Source organism: Eptatretus burgeri, chromosome 18, assembly GCF_056783735.1.
Source record: "Eptatretus burgeri isolate ZD-2024b chromosome 18, Ebu_testis_v1, whole genome shotgun sequence".
Classification (NCBI taxonomy): domain Eukaryota; kingdom Metazoa; phylum Chordata; class Myxini; order Myxiniformes; family Myxinidae; genus Eptatretus; species Eptatretus burgeri.
Genome location: NC_140978.1, coordinates 3549501 through 3564500, shown reverse-complemented (window position 1 = coordinate 3564500; position 15000 = coordinate 3549501). Strand labels below are relative to the sequence as shown.

The 15000-nt window shown below is 57.0% G+C and overlaps 2 protein-coding genes across 5 annotated transcripts in view; one reads left to right on the top strand and one right to left on the bottom strand.

Annotated features, from left to right (window-relative positions):
• CCAR1 (cell division cycle and apoptosis regulator 1) overlaps positions 1–15000 on the bottom strand; it is a 199649-nt gene that overhangs the window by 110900 nt on the left and 73749 nt on the right. For all 4 annotated transcript variants that reach the window (XM_085863730.1, XM_085863731.1, XM_085863729.1 and 1 more), the window contains one exon: positions 14458–14683. In XM_085863730.1, the coding sequence (XP_085719856.1) occupies positions 14458–14683 (226 nt within the window). The remainder of the gene's footprint in view (positions 1–14457; positions 14684–15000) is intronic.
• LOC147008489 (uncharacterized) lies at positions 5255–10305 on the top strand (the record flags this gene model as incomplete). Its single annotated transcript, XM_085864475.1, has 2 exons — positions 5255–6401; positions 10283–10305. Coding segments are annotated over 2 exons (1170 nt in total), but the record flags the coding sequence as incomplete, so codon positions are not given.

Genomic DNA, 15000 nt, shown 5'->3' with positions numbered 1-15000 from the left:
CTCTCCGTCTCTCTCTCTCTCTCCGTGTCTCCCTGTCTCCCTCTCTCCGTGTCTCCCTGTCTCCCTCTCTCCGTGTCTCCCTGTCTCCCTCTCTCCGTGTCTCCCTGTCTCCCTCTCTCCGTGTCTCCCTGTCTCCCTCTCTCCGTGTCTCCCTGTCTCCCTCTCTCCGTGTCTCCCTGTCTCCCTCTCTCCGTGTCTCCCTGTCTCCCTCTCTCCGTGTCTCCCTGTCTCCCTCTCTCCGTGTCTCCCTGTCTCCCTCTCTCCGTGTCTCCCTGTCTCCCTCTCTCCGTGTCTCCCTGTCTCCCCGTCTCCCTCTCTCCGTGTCTCCCTGTCTCCCCGTCTCCCTCTCTCCGTGTCTCCCTCTCTCCATGTCTCCCTCTCTCCGTGTCTCCCTCTCTCCGTGTCTCCCTGTCTCCCTCTCTCCGTGTCTCCCTCTCTCCCTCTCTCCCTCTCTCCCTCTCTCCGTGTCTCCGTCTCTCCCTCTCTCCGTCTCTCCCTCTCTCCGTCTCTCCCTCTCTCCGTCTCTCCCTCTCTCCGTCTCTCCCTCTCTCCGTCTCTCCCTCTCTCCGTCTCTCCCTCTCTCCGTCTCTCCCTCTCTCCCTCTCTCCGTCTCTCCCTCTCTCCGTCTCTCCCTCTCTCCGTCTCTCCCTCTCTCCGTCTCTCCCTCTCTCCGTCTCTCCCTCTCTCCGTCTCTCCGTCTCTCCCTCTCTCCGTCTCTCCCTCTCTCCGTCTCTCCGTCTCTCCCTCTCTCCGTCTCTCCCTCTCCCTCTCTCCGTCTCTCCCTCTCTCCGTCTCTCCCTCTCTCTCTCCGTCTCTCCCTCTCTCTCTCCGTCTCTCCCTCTCTCTCTCCGTCTCTCTCTCCGCCTCTCCCTCTCTCCGTCTCTCCCTCTCTCCGTCTCTCCCTCTCTCCCTCTCTCCGTCTCTCCCTCTCTCTCCGTCTCTCCCTCTCTCCCTGTCTCCCTCTCTCCGTGTCTCCCTGTCTCCCTCTCTCCGTGTCTCCCTCTCTCCCTCTCTCTCTCTCTCCGTGTCTCCCTGTCTCCCTCTCTCCGTGTCTCCCTGTCTCCCTCTCTCCGTGTCTCCCTGTCTCCCTCTCTGCGTCTCTCCCTGTCTCCCTCTCTCCGTGTCTCCCTGTCTCCCTCTCTCCGTGTCTCCCTGTCTCCCTCTCTCCGTGTCTCCCTGTCTCCCTCTCTCCGTGTCTCCCTGTCTCCCTCTCTCCGTGTCTCCCTGTCTCCCTCTCTCCGTGTCTCCCTGTCTCCCTCTCTCCGTGTCTCCCTGTCTCCCTCTCTCCGTGTCTCCCTGTCTCCCTCTCTCCGTGTCTCCCTGTCTCCCTCTCTCCGTGTCTCCCTGTCTCCCTCTCTCCGTCTCTCCCTGTCTCCCTCTCTCCGTGTCTCCCTGTCTCCCTCTCTCCGTCTCTCCCTCTCTCCGTCTCTCCCTGTCTCCCTCTCTCCGTCTCTCCCTCTCTCCGTCTCTCCCTCTCTCCGTCTCTCCCTCTCTCCGTGTCTCCCTCTCTCCGTGTCTCCCTCTCTCCGTGTCTCCCTCTCTCCGTCTCTCCCTCTCTCCGTCTCTCCCTCTCTCCGTCTCTCCCTCTCTCCGTCTCTCCCTCTCTCCGTGTCTCCCTCTCTCCGTGTCTCCCTCTCTCCGTGTCTCCCTCTCTCCGTGTCTCCCTCTCTCCGTGTCTCCCTCTCTCCGTGTCTCCCTCTCTCCGTCTCTCCCTCTCTCCGTGTCTCCCTGTCTCCCTCTCTCCGTGTCTCCCTGTCTCCCTCTCTCCGTCTCTCCCTCTCTCCCCTCTCCCTCTCTCCGTCTCTCCCTCTCTCCCTGTCTCCCTCTCTCCGTCTCTCCCTCTCTCCCGTCTCTCCCTCTCTCCGTCTCTCCCTCTCTCCTCTCTCCGTCTCTCCCTCTCTCCCTCTCCCTGTCTCCCTCTCTCCGTGTCTCCCTGTCTCCCTCTCTCCGTGTCTCCCTGTCTCCCTCTCTCCCTCTCTCCCTGTCTCCCTCTCTCCCTGTCTCCCTCTCTCCGTCTCTCCCTGTCTCCCTCTCTCCGTCTCTCCCTGTCTCCCTCTCTCCGTCTCTCCCTCTCTCCGTCTCTCCCTCTCCGTCTCTCCCTCTCTCCCTGTCTCCCTCTCTCCGTGTCTCCCTGTCTCCCTCTCTCCGTGTCTCCCTGTCTCCCTCTCTCCGTGTCTCCCTGTCTCCCTCTCTCCGTGTCTCCCTGTCTCCCTCTCTCCGTGTCTCCCTGTCTCCCTCTCTCCGTGTCTCCCTGTCTCCCTCTCTCCGTGTCTCCCTGTCTCCCTCTCTCCGTGTCTCCCTGTCTCCCTCTCTCCGTGTCTCCCTGTCTCCCTCTCTCCGTGTCTCCCTGTCTCCGTGTCTCCCTGTCTCCCTCTCTCCGTGTCTCCCTGTCTCCCTCTCTCCGTGTCTCCCTGTCTCCCTCTCTCCGTGTCTCCCTGTCTCCCTCTCTCCGTGTCTCCCTGTCTCCCTCTCTCCGTGTCTCCCTGTCTCCCTCTCTCCGTGTCTCCCTGTCTCCCTCTCTCCGTGTCTCCCTGTCTCCCTCTCTCCGTGTCTCCCTGTCTCCCTCTCTCCGTGTCTCCCTGTCTCCCTCTCTCCGTGTCTCCCTCTCTCCGTGTCTCCCTCTCTCCGTATCTCCCTGTCTCCCTCTCTCCGTGTCTCCCTGTCTCCCTCTCTCCGTGTCTCCCTGTCTCCCTCTCTCCGTGTCTCCCTGTCTCCCTCTCTCCGTGTCTCCCTGTCTCCCTCTCTCCGTGTCTCCCTGTCTCCCTCTCTCCGTGTCTCCCTGTCTCCCTCTCTCCGTGTCTCCCTGTCTCCCTGTCTCCCTCTCTCCCTGTCTCCCTCTCTCCGTGTCTCCGTGTCTCCCTGTTTCCGTGTCTCCGTGTCTCCCTCTCTCCGTGTCTCCCTGTCTCCCTCTCTCCGTGTCTCCCTGTCTCCCTCTCTCCGTGTCTCCCTGTCTCCCTCTCTCCGTGTCTCCCTGTCTCCCTCTCTCCCTGTCTCCCTCTCTCCGTGTCTCCCTGTCTCCCTCTCTCCGTGTCTCCCTGTCTCCGTGTCTCCCTGTCTCCCTCTCTCCGTGTCTCCCTGTCTCCCTGTCTCCCTGTCTCCCTGTCTCCCTCTCTCCGTGTCTCCGTGTCTCCCTGTCTCCCTCTCTCCGTGTCTCCCTCTCTCCGTGTCTCCCTGTCTCCCTCTCTCCGTGTCTCCCTGTCTCCCTCTCTCCGTATCTCCCTGACTCCCTCTCTCCGTGTCTCCCTGTCTCCCTCTCTCCGTGTCTCCCTGTCTCCCTCTCTCCGTGTCTCCCTCTCTCTCTCCCCTCTCTCCCTCTCTCCGTGTCTCCCTCTCTCCGTGTCTCCCTCTCGCCGTGTCTCCCTCTCTCCGTGTCTCCCTCTCTCTGTGTCTCCCTCTCTCCGTGTCTCCCTGTCTCCCTCGCTCCGTATCTCCCTGTCTCCCTCTCTCCGTGTCTCCCTGTCTCCCTCTCTCCGTGTCTCCCTCTCTCCGTCTCTCCCTGTCTCCCTCTCTCCGTCTCTCCCTCTCTCCCTCTCTCCCTCTCTCCGTGTCTCCCTCTCTCCGTCTCTCCCTCTCTCCGTCTCTCCTCTCTCCCTCTCTCCGTGTCTCCCTCTCTCCGTGTCTCCCTGTCTCCGTGTCTCCCTGTCTCCCTGTCTCCCTGTCTCCGTGTCTCCCTGTCTCCGTGTCTCCCTGTCTCCCTCTCTCCGTGTCTCCCTGTCTCCCTGTCTCCGTGTCTCCCTGTCTCCCTCTCTCCGTGTCTCCCTGTCTCCCTCTCTCCGTGTCTCCCTGTCTCCCTCTCCCTCTCTCTCCCTCTCCCTCTCTCCGTCTCTCCCTCTCTCCTCTCTCCGTCTCTCCCTCTCTCCGTCTCTCCCTCTCTCTCTCCCTCTCCCTCTCTCCGTGTCTCCCTGTCTCCCTCTCTCCGTGTCTCCCTGTCTCCCTCTCTCCGTGTCTCCCTGTCTCCCTCTCTCCGTGTCTCCCTGTCTCCCTCTCTCCGTGTCTCCCTCTCTCCGTGTCTCCCTCTCTCCGTGTCTCCCTCTCTCCGTGTCTCCCTCTCTCCGTGTCTCCCTCTCTCCGTCTCTCCCTCTCTCCGTCTCTCCCTCTCTCCGTGTCTCCCTCTGTCCGTGTCTCCCTCTCTCCGTGTCTCCGTGTCTCCCTGTCTCCCTCTCTCCGTGTCTCCCTGTCTCCCTCTCTCCGTGTCTCCCTGTCTCCGTGTCTCCCTGTCTGCCTCTCTCCGTGTCTCCCTCTCTCCGTGTCTCCCTGTCTCCCTCTCTCCGTCTCTCCCTGTCTCCCTCTCTCCTGTCTCCCTCTCTCCCTGTCTCCCTCTCTCCGTATCTCCCTGTCTCCCTCTCTCCGTGTCTCCCTGTCTCCCTCTCTCCGTGTCTCCCTGTCTCCCTCTCTCCGTGTCTCCCTGTCTCCCTGTCTCCCTGTCTCCCTCTCTCCGTGTCTCCCTGTCTCCCTCTCTCCGTGTCTCCCTGTCTCCCTCTCTCCGTGTCTCCCTGTCTCCCTCTCTCCGTGTCTCCCTGTCTCCGTGTCTCCCTGTCTCCGTGTCTCCCTGTCTCCCTGTCTCCCTGTCTCCCTCTCTCCGTGTCTCCCTGTCTCCCTCTCTCCGTGTCTCCCTGTCTCCGTGTCTCCCTGTCTCCGTGTCTCCCTCTCTCCGTGTCTCCCTGTCTCCGTGTCTCCCTGTCTCCGTGTCTCCCTCTCTCCGTGTCTCCGTGTCTCCCTGTCTCCCTCTCTCCGTGTCTCCCTGTCTCCCTGTCTCCCTCTCTCCGTGTCTCCCTGTCTCCCTCTCTCCGTGTCTCCCTGTCTCCCTCTCTCCGTGTCTCCCTGTCTCCCTCTCTCCGTGTCTCCCTGTCTCCCTCTCTCCCTCTCTCCGTGTCTCCCTCTCCCTGTCTCCCTCTCTCCGTGTCTCCCTCTCTCCGTCTCTCCCTGCCTCCCTCTCTCCGTGTCCCCCTGTCTCCCTCTCTCCCTCTCTCCCTCTCTCCGTGTCTCCCTCTCTCCGTCTCTCCCTCTCTCCCTCTCTCCCTCTCTCCGTGTCTCCCTGTCTCCCTCTCTCCTCTCTCCGTGTCTCCCTGTCTCCCTCTCTCCGTCTCTCCCTCTCTCCTCTCTCCGTCTCTCCGTGTCTCCGGGTCTCCCTGTCTCCCTGTCTCCGTGTCTCCCTGTCTCCCTGTCTCCCTGTCTCCCTGTCTCCCTGTCTCCCTGTCTCCCTGTCTCCCTCTCTCCCTGTCTCCCTCTCTCCGTATCTCCGTGTCTCCCTGTCTCCGTGTCTCCCTGTCTCCGTGTCTCCCTGTCTCCGTGTCTCCCTGTCTCCGTGTCTCCCTGTCTCCGTGTCTCCCTGTCTCCGTGTCTCCCTGTCTCCGTGTCTCCCTGTCTCCGTGTCTCCCTGTCTCCGTGTCTCCCTGTCTCCGTGTCTCCCTGTCTCCGTGTCTCCCTGTCTCCGTGTCTCCCTGTCTCCGTGTCTCCCTGTCTCCGTGTCTCCCTGTCTCCGTGTCTCCCTGTCTCCCTGTCTCCCTGTCTCCCTGTCTCCCTGTCTCCCTGTCTCCCTGTCTCCCTGTCTCCCTGTCTCCCTGTCTCCCTCTCTCCGTGTCTCCCTGTCTCCCTCTCTCCGTGTCTCCCTGTCTCCCTCTCTCCGTGTCTCCCTCTCTCCGTGTCTCCCTGTCTCCCTGTCTCCCTCTCTCCGTGTCTCCCTGTCTCCCTGTCTCCCTCTCTCCGTGTCTCCGTGTCTCCCTGTCTCCCTCTCTCCGTGTCTCCCTGTCTCCCTCTCTCCGTGTCTCCCTGTCTCCCTCTCTCCGTGTCTCCCTGTCTCCCTCTCTCCGTGTCTCCCTGTCTCCCTCTCTCCGTGTCTCCCTGTCTCCCTGTCTCCCTCTCTCTGTATCTCCCTGTCTCCCTCTCTCCGTGTCTCCCTGTCTCCCTGTCTCCCTCTCTCCGTGTCTCCCTGTCTCCCTCTCTCCGTGTCTCCCTGTCTCCCTCTCTCCGTGTCTCCCTGTCTCCCTCTCTCCGTGTCTCCCTGTCTCCCTCTCTCCGTGTCTCCCTGTCTCCCTCTCTCCGTGTCTCCCTGTCTCCCTGTCTCCGTGTCTCCCTCTCTCCGTCTCTCCGTGTCTCCCTGTCTCCCTCTCTCCGTGTCTCCCTGTCTCCCTCTCTCCGTGTCTCCCTCTCTCCGTGTCTCCCTGTCTCCGTGTCTCCCTGTCTCCCTCTCTCCGTGTCTCCCTGTCTCCCTGTCTCCGTGTCTCCCTCTCTCCGTGTCTCCCTCTCTCCGTGTCTCCCTGTCTCCCTCTCTCCGTGTCTCCCTGTCTCCCTCTCTCCGTGTCTCCCTGTCTCCCTCTCTCCGTGTCTCCCTGTCTCCCTCTCTCCGTGTCTCCCTGTCTCCGTGTCTCCCTGTCTCCCTCTCTCCGTGTCTCCCTGTCTCCGTCTCTCCCTCTCCCTCTCTCCGTCTCTCCCTCTCTCCGTCTCTCCCTCTCTCCCTCTCTCTCTCCGTCTCTCCCTCTCTCCGTCTCTCCCTCTCTCCCTCTCTCTCTCCGTCTCTCCCTCTCTCTCTCCGTCTCTCCCTCTCTCTCTCCGTCTCTCCCTCTCTCCCTCCTCTCTCTCTCTCCGTCTCTCTCTCTCTCTCCCTCTCTCCGTCTCTCCCTCTCTCCCTCTCTCTCTCTCTCTCTCTCCTCTCTCCCTCTCTCCGTGTCTCCCTGTCTCCGTGTCTCCCTCTCTCCGTGTCTCCCTGTCTCCGTGTCTCTCTGTCTCCGTGTCTCCCTCTCCCCGTGTCTCTCTGTCTCCCTCTCTCCTCTCTCCGTGTCTCCCTGTCTCCCTCTCTCCGTCTCTCCCTCTCTCCCTCTCTCCCTCTCTCCGTCTCTCCTCTCTCCCTCTCTCCCTGTCTCCCTCTCTCCGTGTCTCCCTGTCTCCCTCTCTCCGTGTCTCCCTGTCTCCCTCTCTCCGTGTCTCCCTGTCTCCCTCTCTCCGTGTCTCCCTGTCTCCGTGTCTCCCTCTCTCCGTGTCTCCCTCTCTCCGTGTCTCCCTCTCTCCGTGTCTCCCTCTCTCCGTGTCTCCCTCTCTCCGTGTCTCCCTCTCTCCGTGTCTCCCTGTCTCCCTCTCTCCGTGTCTCCCTGTCTCCCTCTCTCCGTGTCTCCCTGTCTCCCTCTCTCCGTGTCTCCCTGTCTCCCTCTCTCCGTGTCTCCCTGTCTCCCTCTCTCCGTGTCTCCCTGTCTCCCTCTCTCCGTGTCTCCCTGTCTCCGTGTCTCCCTCTCTCCGTGTCTCCCTCTCTCCGTGTCTCCCTCTCTCCGTGTCTCCCTCTCTCCGTGTCTCCCTCTCTCTGTGTCTCCCTCTCTCTCCGTGTCTCCCTCTCTCTCCCCGTCTCCCCCTCTCCCCGTGTCACCCTCCCTCCGTGTCTCCCTCTCTCCCTGCCTCCCGCTCTCCGTCTCTCCCTCTCTCCCTCTCTCCCTCTCTCCGTGTCTCCCTCTCTCCGTGTCTCCCTCTCTCCGTGTCTCCCTCTCTCCGTGTCTCCCTCTCTCCGTGTCTCCCCCTCTCCGTGTCTCCCTCTCTCCGTGTCTCCCTCTCTCCGTGTCTCCCTGTCTCCCTCTCTCCGTGTCTCCCTGGCTCCCTCTCTCCGTGTCTCCCTCTCTCCCTCTCTCCGTCTCTCCCTCTCTCCCTCTCTCCGTGTCTCCGTCTCTCCCTCTCTCCGTGTCTCCGTGTCTCCCTCTCTCCGTGTCTCCCTGTCTCCCTCTCTCCGTGTCTCCCTGTCTCCCTCTCTCCGTGTCTCCCTGTCTCCCTCTCTCCGTGTCTCCCTGTCTCCCTCTCTCCGTGTCTCCCTCTCTCCGTGTCTCCCTGTCTCCCTCTCTCCGTGTCTCCCTCTCTCCGTGTCTCCCTCTCTCCGTGTCTCCCTCTCTCCGTGTCTCCCTCTCTCCGTGTCTCCCTCTCTCCGTGTCTCCCTCTCTCCGTGTCTCCCTCTCTCCGTGTCTCCCTCTCTCCGTGTCTCCCTCTCTCCGTGTCTCCCTCTCTCCGTGTCTCCCTCTCTCCGTGTCTCCCTCTCTCCGTGTCTCCCTCTCTCCGTGTCTCCCTCTCTCCGTGTCTCCCTCTCTCCGTGTCTCTCCATCTCCGTCTCTCTGTGTCTCTGTCTCTCTCTCCGTCTCTCTCTGTCTCCGTGTCTCTCCCTCTCTCCGTCTCTCTCCCTCTCTCTCTCTCTCTCTCTCTCTCCGTGTCTGTGTCTCTCCATCGCCGTGTCCGTGTCTCTCCATCTCCGTGTCTTTCCATCTCCCTCTCCCTCTCAGTGTCTTTGAATCTCCCTCTCTGTGTCTCTCCCCCTCCCCCTCTCTCCTCTCAGTGTCTATCTCGCCCTCTCTCCTCTCAGTGTCTATCTCGCCCTCCCTCACACTCTCTCTCCCGCTCCCTCTCCGTGTCTCTCCCGCTCCCTCTCCGTGTCTCTCCCGCTCCCTCTCCGTGTCTCTCCCGCTCCCTCTCCGTGTCTCTCCCGCTCCCTCTCCGTGTCTCTCCCGCTCCCTCTCCGTGTCTCTCCCGCTCCCTCTCCGTGTCTCTCCCGCTCCCTCTCCGTGTCTCTCCCGCTCCCTCTCAGTGTCTCTCCCCCCCTCTCCGTGTCTGTCTCCTCCCCTCCGTGTCTGTCTCTCTCTCCCTCCCTCTCCGTGTCTGTCTCTCTCCCCTCCCTCTCCGTGTCTGTCTCTCTCCCCCTCCCTCTCCGTGTCTGTCTCTCTCCCCTCCCTCTCCGTGTCTGTCTCTCTCCCCCTCCCTCTCCTTGTCTGTCTCTCTCCCCCTCCCTCTCCGTGTCTGTCTCTCTCCCCCTCCCTCTCCGTGTCTGTCTCTCTCCCCCTCCCTCTCCGTGTCTGTCTCTCTCCCCCTCCCTCTCCGTGTCTGTCTCTCTCCCCCTCCCTCTCCGTGTCTGTCTCTCTCCCCTCCCTCTCCGTGTCTGTCTCTCTCTCCCCTCCCTCTCCGTGTCTGTCTCTCTCCCCCTCCCTCTCAGTGTCTGTCTCTCTCCCCCTCCCTCTCCGTGTCTGTCTCTCTCCCCTCCCTCTCCGTGTCTGTCTCTCTCCCCTCCCTCTCCGTGTCTGTCTCTCTCCCCCTCCCTCTCCGTGTCTGTCTCTCTCCCCCTCCCTCTCCGTGTCTGTCTCTCTCCCCCTCCCTCTCCGTGTCTGTCTCTCTCCCCCTCCCTCTCCGTGTCTGTCTCTCTCCCCCTCCCTCTCCGTGTCTGTCTCTCTCCCCCTCCCTCTCCGTGTCTGTCTCTCTCCCCCTCCCTCTCCGTGTCTGTCTCTCTCCCCTCCCTCTCCGTGTCTGTCTCTCTCCCCTCCCTCTCCGTGTCTGTCTCTCTCCCCCTCCCTCTCCGTGTCTGTCTCTCTCCCCTCCCTCTCCGTGTCTGTCTCTCTCCCCTCCCTCTCCGTGTCTGTCTCTCTCCCCCTCCCTCTCCGTGTCTGTCTCTCTCCCCTCCCTCTCCGTGTCTGTCTCTCTCCCCCTCCCTCTCCGTGTCTGTCTCTCTCCCCTCCCTCTCCGTGTCTGTCTCTCTCCCCCTCCCTCTCCATGTCTGTCTCTCTCCCCTCCCTCTCCGTGTCTCTCCCCCTCCCTCTCCATGTCTGTCTCTCTCCCCCTCCCTCTGCGTGTCTCTCTCCCCTTCCCTCTCAGTGTCCGTGTCTCTCCACCCTCCCTGTCCGTGTCCCCCTTCCCTGTCCCTCCCCTTCCCTCCGTCTCTCTCCCCCTCCCTCCCCATGTCTCTCTCCCCCTCCCTCCCCGTGTCTCTCTCCGCCCTCCCTCCCCCCCGTGTCTCTCTCCGCCCTCCCCCCCCGTGTCTCTCTCCCCCCACCCTCTCCGTGTCTCTCCCCCCACCCTCTCCGTGTCTCTCCCCCCACCCTCTCCGTGTCTCTCCCCCCACCCTCTCCGTGTCTCTCCCTCCACCCTCTCAGTGTCTCTCCCCACCCTCTCAGTGTCTCTCCCCCCACCCTCTTCCACCCTCTCCGTGTCTCTCCCCCACACTCTCCGTGTCTCTCCCCCACCCTCTCCGTGTCTCTCCCAACAATAATTTTCTTGGCCCCTGGGCGCATATTGTTGGGAGGAAGTTAATTGTTACCCTCACCAGAGTAGAGGCCATTGAAATTAGGTCCGTTTGTGTTTGTCCGCACAGAACGCGAGTGTGTGTATTCATTACATTTGACCCCGATATGCCTTTGGACCCCTTGAGACCCTTTAGCCCCTAAACCCTCAACATCCCAAATACACAATCTACTCCATTACACCCTTTTGAACCCTTCGACCTCCAACACCCTTTAGAACTCCTTATTTTCTATCCTCGACTCCACACTTTCAGGTCAGGCGAGATTCAATCAGTGAATTGCTGCAGGTCCCGTGTAAACCTGTACTAACCTGTTTCATGGTCGGGTTCTCGGCGACAAAACCATACACCCCACCAGGTTTCCTGGTGAGGAGGGTGTATGGATAAGGACACCCAGCATGATTAACAAGCTCAAATGAGCTAAGAGCCTCGTCCTGTTAATGACGTCATAAAAACGAATATGACGCCATTGTGATGTATCAGGTTTGCAATAAATTATCTGTGCCTGGCTTGATTCCCGCAAACAAAATTCAAACAGCTTGCCTAGTTTCAGAGATAATGGTATACTAATAGGCGATTTCCATTAGCGGCGATATTATGACATCAACTTTTTTTCTCGGAAGAATTTCCAAATTCGGAGATGGTTACTGCCTGTGCATGGGCTTTCTGCATCTACATGGCAAGTTTCACGAAGATCCGATGAAAACTCTGGGTTGTGAAACAAAAAATGTCAAATAGGAATGACGTCATAAAAATTGATATGATGTCATAGTGATGTATCACATGTGCAGTAATTCATCTCTGCTAATGCCCTGTTCAATTCCCGCAAACAGAATTCAAAAAGCATGCATAGTTTCAGAGATAATTTTTAGGCGATTTGCATTAGCGGAGATATTTTGACGTCAAAACTTTTTTCTAGGAGGAATTTTCAAAATCGGACATGGTTACTGTCTGCGCAGGGTATTTTTACATATATATGCCAAGTTTCAGGAAGTTTCGATGAAAACTGTAGGCTGTGAAACAAAAAATTCCACAATAAGAAGCAGAACAACAACGTGCGTAAGACTTAGAGATCCTCCACGAGGATCTAAAAACAAAACCTGTCAAAGGGCTGAGAAGCTCCTTGTGAACCAACAACCAGAATAGCACAAAGTTCAATGACTTTCCAAGAAATGATGGACGAAGGGTGGCTGGTTCATGGTTTCAGCACCCACAGGTTCATCACTGGACTTGGTATTCCAATGCTGGTGGTGTGAAAAAAGGAGACTGACCATGTGCTCATTGATGGTCACTGGAGGATGATCCAGAACTGAAGGAGTTGTCTACCAGAGTGCTCAGTTCCTCAATACCGACCACAGGCTTGAAGCAACTCTGGAGTTGCAGATTAAATCCGGGAGAATGGTACCATCCCAGCCTAGGCTGGATGTTGGCAAGCTCAAGGATAAGAGGGGAGCTGAGGAATTTGCGAACAAGCTGAGTGGTGAGTTGGGGAGTCTGGGTGCTTTGGAGAATCATGAAGAGTTGTGGAGTGCCTTCAAGACCACCCTCCTTGATAATCGCTCTATGGTGAGCTCCAAGACATCTTCCAGCAAAGAAGAATTTTGTCTTTCAAGGGAAACTGGCTTTCAAGACCAGGCTGAATAGCAGAGCTGAGCTGTTCAGGGAGCTGAGGCGTAAAACTGGACGTGCAGTAAGGGTGGACAAGGAAGCCTTTGTGCAAAGAATCTGTGAGGGGGTGGAGCATCACCTGTGGTCGTGATTATCATCCTGCTTACAGGGGAATTCGCACATTGCGTTCCTCGAAGCCCGTCCCTCGGTGTTCTGAAGTTGGAGTGGAGGGTGGTGGGCTCTTGACAGAGGAGTCCGAAGTGAAGGCGTGGTGGGCTGGTTACTTTGAGAGGCTGTACCAGGCTGATCCACTGGCTGTTGTGTTGGATGTCCATGGTGTTATCATCCCCATCGCTGACCCTCCAATCAACTGTGATCCACCGTTGTTTGTGGAAACACGGACTGTTGAGAACCGGGTGAAATGGGTTAAAGCTCCTGGGATCTGTGGCATCCATGCTGAAATTCTCAAGGCTGGGGGAAATGCTGTACTTGTGTCATTGCATACAGTTCTGTGCTCTGCCTGGAAGACAGGCATTACCGCAAATGAATGGAAAAGGGGCCTTGTTGTCCCTCTCTGAAAAGGGAAGGGTGATCGCCAGGACTGCAACAACTACTGAGGGGTAACGCTGCTCTTCGTGCCGGGCAAGGTCTTTGCTCTGATAATTATTGATGGAGTTTGCAAACATATCATTGAGCACCAGTGTCCAGAGCAGTCAGGCTTTACACCAAAGGGTCAACGATTGACTGTATCTTTGCTCTTCGGGTCTTCACCGAACGCAGGCAAGAGTTTTGGCAGGGGCTGCTTGCAGCTCATGTTGATCTCTGCAAAGAGTTTGATTCCGTGAATCAGGATGCCCTCTGGAGGATTCTTTGTCTTCATGGGGTGCCACCAAATCTGTTCAATCTGATGTCTAAACTATACTCTGGTACTGATCATGCTGTGAGATATAGTGTTACCATCTCTGACTTATTTCCAGTTGTTACTGGAGTTCATCAGGGGTGTATACTGGCCCCCACACTTTTCAGCACTTGTATGGACTGGATTATTGGGAGAATGTCGGAGAGATCAAGCTGCGGTGCATAGTTTGGGAATGTCAAGATCTCTGACCTTGATTTTGCAGATGATGCAGTCATCTTTGTGGAGACTCTACTTATCCTTTTGGGGGCCCTCGAGGTGCTGAATGAGGAGTCGAAGCCACGGGATTGCAGGTTTCCTGGGTCAAAACTAAGATCCAGGCTTCCAGTGAAGTCTTGGATGATGCTCTCTTGTCTGAACTTGTTCGTAGTGAGGATGTTGAGGACCCGGAGGGATTCACTTATCTTGGCAGTGATATTCATGTCTCTGCTGGCTGTGAGCCAGAGGTCAACAAATGTCTGGGTCGGGCCTGGGGAATCATAGATTCACTGGATCATGGGGTGTGGCACTGCCGGGACCTGTGCAGGACGACGAAAGTCCGAGTCTTCAGGTCCTTGGTCCTTCCAGTCTTGCTCTACGGACGTGAGACTTGGACTCTGACCAGGGATCTGTGATGTTGATTTCATTCCTTTGGTACAAAGTCTCTTCGGAGAATCCTTGGCTATCGCTGGTTGGACTTTGGTTCCAACGAGTAGTTGCTGAGAGAGACTCAAATGTGATTTGTTACCTGCAAAGTCTGAGAGCATCAGTTGCGGCTGTATGGACACGTGGCTCGTTTTCCTGATGCTGATCCCGCTCAACAGATTCTCTCAGTGAGGGAGCCTCGTGAGTGGAGGAAGCCAACAGGCCGATCACGTGTCTCATGGTGGCAGCAGGTTGATCAGCATCTCAAGGAGATGGGGGTGGCCAGACGGAGGCCCCTGGAGTTCCAGTGGAAAGTGGATGCAGCGACGCGCTGCTCTGGCGCATGGTCCCATACCGTCCTGACCTGACCCGACTCCTTTCTACCCTTTAAACCTTCACACCTTTCAATACTCTGTCGACAACTTTGACCCTTTTTAGACGTTTTAAAAGTCTTTCGAGCCCTTTCGACATTTATGACCTGCAAGAACATGAATAACACCCTTTGACCTTTCAAGAACCTTTCAGACCTTTACACACAAACTAGACCATTTAGACCTTTCATTTATAATTATCAATGAGCTTTCATTTAGTCCATTCTCCCATTTACTTGCCACACAAAACAAGTCCTGGCGAGGGTCTGCAATCTCTGATTGCGCTTTCTACTTTAATGATTGCATTGGTACTGTTTGTATTCCTGCTCTGGGTTCTTTCAAATCCACTTTAAAAAGCACTTGGTCTTGGGGTGCATTTGACTTTTTCCTGATCATGAATAGAATTATGCACATCCGTTAAAGGCCAGATTGGGTTCAGGTGATTAGTGCCCAAAACAAAGCCATGCCTGCGCTTGGCAATTCCGCTCGGTCGCTATTAGTTGTAGCGATCAGTGTGACGTATCTAATGACTTGTGGTTTCAATAGGAATGGCATCATGGTGGACAGGCCCGTAATCAGACCTGAACGACCGAATCAGTCAGCTGCTGCGACAGCTATGACGGGGTTCATCAGGATTCGAAGCAGGCGACCGGACGAATCGAACGGCTGTAATCCATAATACATGTATCAAGATACATAGCTGAAAATTTTAAACTCGTCATGATACAATCCTCAAATGTCTAATCAATATCTATCATTGCATTTACCAATTTTCCATATGTGACTAATAAAAGTGTGTATTCCAACTTCCAATTATTTATGTTCCAAAAATTATTTCAAGCAAAATGAGCATCACGTTTCCTTCATGATAGAAATGTGAAATTTAAGCACAATTACACACCGTTATGTACCTTAGCACTGTAAAGGTGATTAGCATCAAAAGGCTCAAGTGTGGCATCTACAGCCTGCAGGGGTTCAACGTCTTTGTGCATGACATGGAAAGAGCAGGTATTGCCAAGACGGAATGGCCGGCTCAAGGGAAAAACATCAACCCAGGAAAAGTTGGTATCAAAGAAGTCACTGGGCACGTAAAGATTTTGGTATCGCCTGCGTAGCTCCAACACGTCACACCCAGTGCTGGAATAAAAAGAAAAGTGCATAACAACCAAGCACGTCTTTTGAAATGAAATATGTACTGTGGACAGATGGATTTTTGTCTGAGGGGCAGACAGATGGGCAAATGTACACACACTCGTTTTCTGGAATACAAAATACGAACACACACGTCAATGAATTTTGCTTTAGCAGGACTTACTCGAACACTATTCTACAACTGAAGTTCAAATTACATCCAATATAATTTCCCCAACCACAATGCATTTTCATAATCCAGCAGTAATAAAGTATGGTAACCAGCAAAGAACTACTACCCCCCCCCTCCAAAAAATAAAAAT